Raw genomic sequence first — 12,157 nt, forward strand, 5'->3', positions numbered from 1 at the left:
TTCTTCCTGTTACAGTTAGAGTTATAGTATTTCTGGTCAGCTAATCTCTGAGGCAACACACAGACCATCATGAAATGGTGGTTCAAGACAAGATGTAAAAGAGCAATATTTACTTAAATATATATACCAGTTTGGTAAGATTCTATATTTTGCCACTTAATTTGATATAAACTTAAGTATTCATTTTGGGGGTATAGTTTTCCTTTACGTTATGAACATTCTAATGTAAGAATGTGTCGTTTTATAGGGATATAATTTGCAGTAAGGGTCATGTGAAAAGATACAGTAGATTATATAAATTTTGATTACTCTACCTTATTAAGAGGATGCTATTTGTGATAGTCTTAATTAAAGTGGAAAAGAGAAATACTTTTTACAAACTGCATTTTTTCCCCTTTAAGTACAGAAGCAGGATAAGAAGCCAACCATGCATTTTGCAAAGGAACACATTTTTTAACATAGGTTTAAAAGGGGGGGGCACCAAACCAGCAGACATTTCCTAATATGATATCAGGTTGATAGTTTATGGGGCTGAATCATAAGATCACAACAACTTAAATGCTGGCCAACTATGCAAGCACTGCATCAATGAGCCAATCAATGAGCCAATGGGGTCCACACCCAATGTGATTTTTAAACCTGCCAGATCGATATCTGGCTGATTCTTTGATCTTCACAATTGTTTTGTCTAAAAAAGTAAGAGATGTTAGGTTACACACCACTGTATGTACTTCAGTAGAATACATGGAGTTAAAAGGCTATAGTTCAATAAATACAGCAAGCATAGATATATGGGCCTGGATCTAAAATAGGATGTTATTGAGATAGTTTGGAACTATCAGTACCTATACTAGTCCCTGTGAGCCTGGAATTTGTGTTTATTTGGATGTGCTGTGGGATGTGTTGTGTGAAGTGCTAGTCATAAAGTGTGTAAAAGAGTTCTGCACTAAAGACTTCTTGGCATTTGCTCCTATTAAAGCTATTTATTCAATACATGTTAAATTATGGCAATAATGCAATTAATATGATTCATTTTGTGCATGCATGCTGCTCTTTTTTAAAGGGACTATATAACATCTAAAAGGTTGAACTTCAGAAATGTTTTCTAAAACATGATAGTAGTTTCATTTGGATAAACCTTTCAAAGTATAATTTCAAAGGATAAACCTTTGAATAGAACATGTGAAGATCTAGTGGACCCAGACCTATACCTGGTTCTGCAGCAGGACAAACTACCCTTTACCCACTGCCTACAATAAAAAACAGAAGTAACATCATAAGTATAAGACCAGAATTTATGTCATTGGAGGACATGCTAATGTGAAAAAAGGAAGCAGAAAAGTCTGTTTTAGGGTAGAATCCTCAGTAGACTTGAACTATGAACTGCAGATACAATAACATGTATCTTCTTTATTCTGATTTTGGATGTAGTCAAATAATAAAAAAAACCCTATATATATATATATATATATATATATATATATATATATATATAGTTATATATCTTCAGTATCCGCACTCCAATCAAGCAATCTCAGGGGTGCACGGCCAATTCTCAATCATATAATCAAAATCTGGATCCTTGAGAAAGGTCCCAAGAGGGACCGAAACGTTGGAGCACTGTGATGTGTGAAATGAAATAAAAAGACACTTGTTTTACAAAAGTGCTGGCACAGGAATGCTTTATTCCAGATTTTGATTATATATATATATATATATATATATATATATATATATATATATATATATATATATTATATATATATATATATATATATATATATATATATAATAAATTGCACATGGTAAATATATAAAAAAAATTTACCTATATAAAAAAGATATATTATGTATAATATATTATATTTCTTTTTTGTACTTTTTTCACTGGTACCTTATTAAAAAAAAGAGGTTTGTTTTATTTTCAGTAGATGAAATGAACCTTATGTTCAATTGTTTTTGCAACAGAGTGAAGTGTACAAAATTACACAAACTATAATATATTTCTTAAATAATGTGATATAATAGTATGTTATATGATAACTGTTCAAGGAAGTAATGTGATGCATTATACCTTGATTAGAGAAACATGATCATTAACATGATATTCTTCAAACGCTTGATGACACATAAGCATTATTTTCTATTGATTGAAATATTTACCAGTACCATAAATAGCAAAATGCGAACTTTCTATGAATCGGGTCTTGTTTTATGACATCTTTTATAAAACATGTGTTCTGGTCCAGTGCTTTTTGTGTACAGGAAATCCTCCCTGGAGTCCAGATGGCTTCGTCCGTGAATATGCTGATCTGACACACATACCTGTGCAGCTGATTAATCCATCTGTGTCCTTGTGTGGATAGATAGAAACAGTTAAGAGTAACAGTCTATTAGGGTAGAACTACAGGAGTGATTTTACCTGCAATAGCATCCGTTCTGACGTGCTGAGATGAATCGCTGGTGTCATGTCGAATGCACCGAATTTAGGGTAATAGGAATGCCGGACGTTGTTGCTGCATGCATCCGACACGTCACGACTGTCGATGCGAACATTGCATGTTGCGTCTTCATCCGACAGTCGTGTCGGATGCACGCAGTGAGAATGTCCAACATTCCTATAACTTATCTTAGATTCAGCTCATCCAACGTGACGCCTGCGATAAATGTCAGCGTGACGGAACAGATTCAGGTACAAGCGCTCATGTAGTTCTACCCTTAGGATGATTTAATATCTATTACAAGCAGCGAGGTGACCCCCTGAATGCTTATGGGCCACAGCTGGATAGATTTATCAGTAAAATGTGGGTTTAAATTCTAATTGAGTCAAAATAGCAATCACAAGATATATTGGATTTAGTGTGGGCGTGTGTGGGCCTGTTTATTGATTAAAGTAATTTAAAATCTGCTCTGGATGCAAGATCAGCAGTGAATTTGGGACCACAAATATTTTAATGGAGCTGTACAGATATTTGTGAGTCGTTTGAATTAGGCTGGCATTTCTTGTGAAGAGTATGAAATATTTCTACACAACCTTTTACAGTGTTAACCTTATTGATTTTTTATTTGTGTCTTTATTTATGTCTTTGAGCAGCATGGAATGCAATGGAAAAAAAATATTTGCACAACTTGTATATGCGACAAAGGACATGTGAATTGCCACACAAAAAACTGCTACCCTGTTACATGTGACAAGGTAATGTATTTGTGCACTTAACAACCAAGGGGCCCAGGTTGGTGGGATAGCAAGCAGTTTGATCAACTGCTTCTGGAACACTTATGTCAGTCCTGTTGTCCTCTGGTAACACCAATTCCCAGTACCCAGCTTAGTGTACAGAGGGAGCAGCTGGGAGTGCCATGGGTATACTTTTCCCAAAATATTTATCTCCGATAAAAGGAAAAGTTGTCTCTACATGGGATAATAGAATTTATGTGTTATGGTGGTGTACAAAAGTACATGGCATCCATTCCCATGCACTATTTACTCTTATTATGGTAAACTGTTAAATATAAGCTCCTAATATACTTGTAGCCTTTAATATACAGAAAGTATGTAGCTTAACAAAGATTGATGTTCTACCACTCCCAGCATTTCTCCAATACCAGAAGGCTGCTAGGAGTTGTGGTTCACAAGTAATGCAAGTTTTCCATTGCTTAACTGTGTACTGTGGTTAAATAGAGCATACATAGTATAATGTATAATATTATAATATATCTGGAGCATATATAGTGTTATATCAGCTAAACTGTAATGAAGTCGGTGCCACAAGAGCAACATATTTGTCTATTTCTCTTATCAGGGCCAGACAAAGGTGAAGCGTGCTGGCAAGTGCTGTGAGCAATGTGTGCCATCTAAAGGAAGTTGCCTGTATGAGGGTTCAGTGCGGTATCATGGTGATCTCTGGAATGGAAGTTCCTGTGATTTTTGCTTATGTGCACAAGGGAAAGTCACCTGTCAGAAAGCCCAGTGTGCCAAAGTGGAATGCTCATGGGTAAGGGTACTGACTTAAATAACGGCATAGCTCATTTCATATTATAACGCTGACATGCATGCCTTGCAACTAACTGGTAAATTGTAGGTGATATTTTTTCAAATTCACTCCTTTGTTTATCATACCCTAAGTGACAAAAGGGAATATAGAGGCTAAACTTCTGAAGTGTAGTTAATTGCTAATAGCAAACTTTTTTGCTTTCATTTAACAACTTGTAGCAGACCAGTGGAAGCTATGGGTAACTGCACTTCTGCAATATAGGACTTGTGTATGTAAATCTAATTCTCTCAATCCATTCTGTTTTTAGAAGTCCATGCATTTAATAGAATGGGTGTATTAAAACCACTTTAGGATACGTGCCCATCTCCAAAGTATAAACAGGCTTACTGCTGTAGTTGCTATTTGTTAATGAGGCCCTAAATATCATCATGATTGATGTTATGCTCTGTAATTCAATGAATATGAACATAAAGAAGGATATTATATTCGGAATGTTCACACACAAGTTCATTATCTCTTAAAACTCAAATAGCCTTAGCATGCAAGGTGTCATGCTGTTATTCCAGTTACCGCTGTATTGAGTGTGATTTGTATTATATCAAGACTATTAGACAAACAGTGTTATCCCTATATTCATGGAGTTTGGAACCCTATTTATTTCTGTGACTGTGTAGCTGGACAAATGACAGCATACCAAATGCACATAGCTTTGCTTAGCTGCAAAAATTCTATCCACTAAATGCTGCATAGATAGGATAACATGCCACCAGTTCTTTTTCTGTACCGCTCAAATAAGAACTTTGATTCCACAAAGATTTATTATGACAAATGTTTGGATATTTTTATAACACACTTTTCATCCAGCTGTCGGGAATACTTTTCTATTATTATTCAGTGAAAAAAACCAAATGTCAGTGTGCAAAAATTAGTGCTCACTTTGTCATCTGCATTTATGTCACATGGTGAAAGAGTTATTCATCTTGTTCTCACTTTCTGCATGGATGTTTTACAATAATTTTTCACATTATTTTTTATATTATACTTTTTATTTATACTTTTCCAGCATTGCAGATGTATAATATACAAATTAAGACAATCTGTAGATCAAGCTACTGAATACACATGTGGCTGATCTACTAAAAATTCCCAGAAGTTGAATCTTAGCCCCGACACAAAGTTACATTTATGATTAAAAACACAAATCCTTATTTACGAACAATGCATTGTGCAAAGTGCAATTTTGGATGGAAACCACTTTATTTCTTACCCCCCAAAAGTTTTTTACCTAGAATTCCCGCGTAATATAAAGTATCAGCTATAAATTAGTGTGCGCATTTTGTCAAATGTATTTATGGTATTACTTTGTTCAGTGTGAGACACTTGCTAGCGGACTCCTGTAACTTCCATCAAATACAAGCTTTAAGTAATTCTCGAGGTTTATAATTTATGAATTCATATTACTGAAAGTATATTTAAAGTGAAAATATATTTATTTTACGCCATTGGATATAATTATGTAGCCATAATAAGGTCAGGGACAGTGAATCCAGCATGGCACTTAAACACAACCATCTTTATTTAGTAAATATTTTAAAATAACCATTTGCAGTATTTTAAAAAGAATATTAAACAGTTCAGGTCCATCAAATTCAAGCTTTAAGTAATTCCCAAGGTTTATAATATATGTATTTTTATTACTGAAAGAATATTCAAAGTGAAAATATATTTATTTTAAGACATTGGATATAATCATGTAGCCATAATAAGGTCAGGGACAGTAAATCCAGCAGGGCACTTAAACTCCACCATCTTTATTTTGTAAATATATTAAAATAACCCTTTGCAGTTAAAAAAGAGTATTCCACAGTTGAAGTCATTAAAAGTTCTACATATATAATTTCACAATTTTTAGTTACCTATTTTAAACACTGTTGACCACAATTTATGTTATTGTGGTTTTATTATACCATCCAGAACTGGCAAATAACAATGTGCCAACTGTCAAATAAAAAGAAAATACATAAGGAATTGGTGTTTTTCATGCCAAGCCAGTAACCAAACTAGAAGTGACTGAGCCCCACAGCACAGCAATTTAGGACAAATTAAGAAAATATATATTTACAAACATATAACATTATAATACAGCATATGATAAACACAATATATAAACATATTTTGAAACTGATTTTAAAGGGAACATATATCCCCATTAGGCATGAGTTTATTCAGTTGGGTTTATGTAGGAAAGTTGCATAATCCATCTGAACTTCCAGAAATAAATATATATGTATTATTTTATACAGACATACCTAATTCTACATATTAAAAGAAAACCATAATAATCTATCTGTGATTGCAGTGACCTGTTCCCCAACCCTCTTAGGCTCACAGTTAAATGAACCCTCACCTTGTTTCATTTTGAAGTGATGGATTCTGGGAAGTTCCGCCTCCACTTTCCAAAGTGGGTTATGGAAAGTCTCTCTGGAAAGCAGACAGACATTATATTTATTTCTGGAAGTTCAGACTGTGTTTATACATATTTCTACACAAGCCCAACTGAGTGAGTCCATAAAAAAAAAAAAAAAGTGGGTAGACTTTTAACTATTTAAGAAGTTAAAAAAATTCTAACTACTCCAAGCCTGTCCTGTCTAACCCTATTCTGTAATTAACAGTTTCATGGAAAGATTTTAAAAATAATCTACCCCATTAATAATATTGGCATTTGGCTCTTATGTTTCCAACATAAAAGATATTGAATACACATTTTACAGCTCATGCAAACCTAAATGCAGCCAATTACAGAATCAACATATATTTACCCTGTTTTTGGCTGCTAATGGGCATTATAACCTTTTAGTCACCAAATCTGACTGATCTGATAAGCTAATTTTTCTAGGACAGCTTATAACATATTATATTATAAGAAACGTTGCCTGGTTCATTCCACAGCATAGTACAGTAGGAATAGAAACTGCTAACACCTGCCCATCATTTTATGCTTATGTTATATTTCAAATCATGTTAAGTGGCATCTAATTAAACCTGCAGAGAAATATGTGTAAGAAATAAGGAAAAAAAAAAAAGGAAAAGGTCTCTGCAGGAAAAAAACAAGGAATTCCTGCAGAGACCTACGATTAAAGGATGTAGAAAGGTTCTCTGCAGGTTCAAGACAAATCCCTGCAGATAAATGTAGAGTGTAAGAAATAGATGTAAAAAATGCAAAGTCCTGGTAAAAGTTAATATAATGCTCTCTTTCACACTTGAAATTGAAATTAGTATGGTCTTAGAACTTCCACATATATCACTTCCTGCCTTGGGAATATATTGCTCCTTAATCAAAAAAAAAAGAAAAGCAGAACTTCTATTATCTTGACGTAAACAATAAAATGCTAACCTTAGAATGAGTTTGCATCACTAAACCTAGTAACCAGATGCAGAGAGGCATAAAAGAAAGGCAAATAATTCAAAGTGCCCCCCCAAAAATCTGCATATTATCTGTAAATGTCAATGTCTAAATTATATTAAACTTTGTAGTAAATGAAATGTACAAGCTAATGGACACCCAAGTAACAATCATTTGTTGCGTGATGGTCTACTCTCAGACCTAGTAAAATCACCACTCTTTCTGAAATTGCCCCATGTGCTATTACCCTAACGTTTCTGCATTGAGAGAGAGAAAAGATTGTGCTTACAGCTATAAATTTGCTGGATAGAATGCAGGAAACCTTTTACTCCATTAGGGGTATACGTTTTTTGCCTGCACTAAGCATTAATCATTAGGATGGAGATATGTGAAACACACATGTAAATATGCCATATAGATATATAGTTGAAGAGCCTTCCGAATACTAAAAGGCTCAGGATGTATTTATGATGGAAGGACTGTTTTCTCTACTCCTCCAAACACTCTTCAAGGGTAGTATAGAACACAGTACAGAGGCTCATTAACTTTATTTTGTGTCTCTTCCCTTCTTTTAAAGTACATTCCACTCATGATCATTTGCCCTAAGTTGCATGCTGCTTACCACAAATAGCACCTAACCAAAACAGTTTGAAAGGTGTGCATGTAAACAGAAAGAGTTAACTCTCATGCAGATGATAACCAACAAGTAAAATGTCATACAGTATATTTACATATCTATGTATGCCACAGTCTGACTGCTGATTACGGTAGCTGCATTTTTACAGCGCATTGCTTATGCATAGGACATTTTTCCTCTTAGGGAGAAGAACTAGCTCATTTGAATGGTAAATGTTGTCCAGAATGTATGCCAAGTACAAGCTACTGTATTCATGAAGAACATGACAGTCAGGTAAGAAATTAAATAATTAAAACTTTCCAAAGTGGGTATATTTGTTGTTTTATACTTTTTTTTTTGCATAATTAAGGAAAAATGTTTTGCTAAGCAACTATCCAGTATGCATTAATTAAACATTTTCATTAGTTTTAAAGTTATGTGGAAATGTATTTGCTATTAAAAGTCTGGGTTTGTTTTCTCTTTTCTGGTAGTGCTGTGTGCAGCTGATTAATAGACATAACTGTTACATTGTTTTAAGAGTCAGACCCAGAGCACAGCAAAGGATAGACACATAGCTTTCAACTGCAATTTTTAGTTACATGTAACTTTAAAACCACTGAATTTGAAAATTGATTAGAATTACATTTTCGTTCTTTTTGCAAATAAAGTTTTTTGATTGGAGACCACCCTTGTTTTATTATTGTCTGTTGTTCAGCTTTCACATGATGACATTTTAATCTGCATTGTCCAGTTTGGTCAGATCTAAATTATTATTATATTCCACTGCACTTAACCCGGGGAGACTTGATATTTATGGACAATATAATTGTGGGGTAGATTTGCCACAGACTGGTTGAGTATGTGCAGCTAATGGCACCACATAACTGGAAATGTATTTACTAATTGACATATATGATATAAATTGGGAGATGAACCTTGAACAAAATTCAAATATTTGCCATTAATATTTTCACCAAATTATTGTTTTCTGGTTTACAGAATTCTGATTCAGCTTTGAGTGGGATTAAACATTTGGTGGTAAGAAACATATCTATGTACATATATATATATATATAATGTATTTAACTGCTGAACAGTTGTCCAAAAATGTTAATGCTTTGGTGTTAATTATTTCAACTCTGAAGAATTATTTTCAGCACATTTCAAAACATTAATCATAACTTGCTACTTTAAATTTAGAGAGTCAAATTGTTCATGAGGTATATGCAGGTGCACATCCAAACATCCAGGTCCTCCGGTGCCTTAACCATTCCTCCATTCATTCCTGGTGTCCTGGTGTTTTTGGATACAGAAGTAATGCTTTTTCCAGGACTAATATTTTTCATACATTTTTGCTTTTATTTGGGGTGATGGGAGTAATGCAGCATACCCCTCCATGGGCCCATTATCTGAATGTGCCACAATTATTTCAGTGTACCAACTTTCATATTTCATATGGTAGGCAGACATTTTCTCTGCCCTATTTATAAGTTTATACATGCAAGTTACATTGTATGTCATAATGAAGTAAACTGCAATACACATTGCCTTTAGGGATACATTTTAAGGCCAGAGGTAAATAAAAGGGCTGACCAGGGGTAAATGTATCTGACTGTGAGCGGTAAGGAAGAGCATATACTTCACTCATATTCCCTTATAGATATGTACTTTAATCTCCCTCAATTTAAACCTAGAACTTATCATATGGTGTGCATTCTGTGAGAGCACATTTGTGTTACCTGAGATTAGGCTCTCACCTTGCCTCACCTATGCTGTGCCCACTTACTTAACTACAATTAAATAAATATTAAACCCATACATAGGGTTTAATATAAGGTACATTGATACACATTAGGACCCAGCAGTGTATACTCTGAAGCTGCCAGATCACTCCATTAAATAAGGACACATATTTCATTAAGGGTCATATTTATTAAAGGTCAAAACTCGAATTTCGGTTTACAAAAACAAATTTTTCAGGTTTTTAAAAAATATTTTTTTTGAGATCCCTTCAACCATTTACCAGGGTAAAAAAAAACTCTAAAACTTCTAAGACATTCAATAATTAACCTCCTAAGTGAACATTTCTGAAATATTCATAATCTGAATTAGGTAGCTTGTTTCTCATTGCTATGGAAAATGGTGACAGATGCACAAGGGACCAGATAGGAGTAGAGTTAATTAATATTTAGTTAGATATCATAGACTGTATGGGTCCATCAGAGTCCCAGGAAGACATGCAGTGACACTTTTTCCCGTAATGGCAGCTTTAATCTATAGCACAGATCAATTCACATAAATGTTTTCATGATAAAGACATAAATATGCAGACAGGCAGCTAGGCTCTTAGAATGTGTAATAAAACGAGTCCATGAAGAGAAGTGTTTAAATTTTCTGTAGCTTGCAGTATGTTGAGACTATATATAACTATGCAGTCACTGATTTAACTTTGTCCTCCAGGCACAAAAATCTTTAACCCTTGTTCATTTAACGTTTACGTGCCGCACTGGCAGAGGCCATGCATCAGTGCATATAAAGTGTTTAATTTAAAGTTATTTACATTCTACATATGTTCTAGTACTGGGAACACCTTAGGCATATAATTAATTAGGCAAAATTTGGTCAAAATATGCTGTTAATATATTCATAAATAACATTTTCTAGAAACCAGGGACATTTTTCAACGGCAATTATTAAAAAAATTGCACAAATATTTCATGTGTGTCCTTTTACCTTCTTATAAATTTGTATGGAATTACTTATTTTTTGTCTGATTCCATTACTTTTATAGCTATATTATACTGCATATGATGTGTTTGTTGCTGTAATTTTTGTATGTATGCAAAAAAATGAATAAGGTACAATGAAGCAGATACCTAATCAAGATAACTCTGGAACTCCAACCCCTATGAGGCCTGTTGGCCAGTTAAAATACAGACAGAGTACAGTAACCAGTCAGCAAATGCATTAGTATTAACAGTATACATACTGTAGTGATAAAGGTAAAGTGAGACAATATGTCAACTGCATACAGAACAGAGAGCTGTAACAAATAATTGTTTTGTAAAGGAACATGCTAGAATTAAACAACAGCTATAAGCATTTTCATTTTTCTGAATGTGTGTGATTTGTTTATATAAACAACAATAAAAAGCCTGGATAATACCTGTATGCTGTATGTTACTTAAATATAGGAACATATTAATAAGCTGACTATGTAGGTAGGGTAAGTCAGCAGGCAGATTAATAGGTTCCATATGTTGGATAAATGGCATACCAGGAACAGCTTCTAGAATCCTTGAGGTTTTAGGGGTTGTAAGCAGTTGCTGTTCAACCACAGCTTTGTGCTACACCCCAGTTACAGGTTAGACATCAGAATTCATTACAAACCATAATAATTTGCATTTCATTAACCACTGAAGTTGTAGGTAGTTGCACAGTATGGTATCCATAACAAAATTTCACTTCGCTTCACTTTTTTCCTTACAGTATATATCAATGTCATACAACGGAAGACATGTTCAGTTTTATACCCTGAGGGCTTATTTTTTACATCAAGAGGATATGTAATAAACCAGAATGACTAGGTTTTCTTTTAAATTTATTCAAAGGTGATCCTCAGCACATGCAAACCACTTATTGATATTATAAAAGATATCGAATAAGAGCTATTAATGGAAATGAAAAACTTTTAAATGTGGCTCACCACTTTTTCTAATTTTCTCCATAGGTGCAGGTTCATTAAATAGTGCTCTGACTGATTTCAAAAGTAGTATTTCATACTATAGTATTCCATAATAATATTTATATGTATGTTGCTGTTGACTTTCATTGGGGTCAGCTGGTTTCCTCACAAGTATACAGTAATATTTGCTCCTTGTCAAAGCTACTAATGTGCCTGCCTCAAAAACCCTGCTTTCCTTCCTTGAATATCTGTTCACACGAGTGCAAGCTGGCATATTGTTTATGACGGCTGTGGAAGCCTGTATAGACAGCATTTTTATTTGTATTCTTATTTTAGCCAGATATGTAACACTGGGAGTAAGGAATCATGTGCAAAATACAATGCTTGCAAAATACAATCTATGGAAAACTTGACTTAGAACTGTTACATCTCACACTTACACATATTACTACAAAGCTACT

General features: G+C 34.0%; 1 protein-coding gene across 3 annotated transcripts in view; it reads left to right on the forward strand.

Annotated features, from left to right (window-relative positions):
* fras1.L (Fraser extracellular matrix complex subunit 1 L homeolog) overlaps window positions 1–12,157 on the forward strand; it is a 269,516-nt gene that overhangs the window by 109,791 nt on the left and 147,568 nt on the right. For all 3 annotated transcript variants that reach the window (XM_041591087.1, XM_041591088.1, XM_041591086.1), the window contains 4 exons: window positions 3,095–3,196; window positions 3,801–3,992; window positions 8,216–8,305; window positions 9,011–9,049. In XM_041591087.1, coding sequence (XP_041447021.1) covers window positions 3,095–3,196; window positions 3,801–3,992; window positions 8,216–8,305; window positions 9,011–9,049 — 423 coding nt within the window. The remainder of the gene's footprint in view (window positions 1–3,094; window positions 3,197–3,800; window positions 3,993–8,215; window positions 8,306–9,010; window positions 9,050–12,157) is intronic.

This window comes from Xenopus laevis, chromosome 1L (genome assembly GCF_017654675.1).
Source record: "Xenopus laevis strain J_2021 chromosome 1L, Xenopus_laevis_v10.1, whole genome shotgun sequence".
In the NCBI taxonomy this organism is placed as follows: domain Eukaryota; kingdom Metazoa; phylum Chordata; class Amphibia; order Anura; family Pipidae; genus Xenopus; species Xenopus laevis.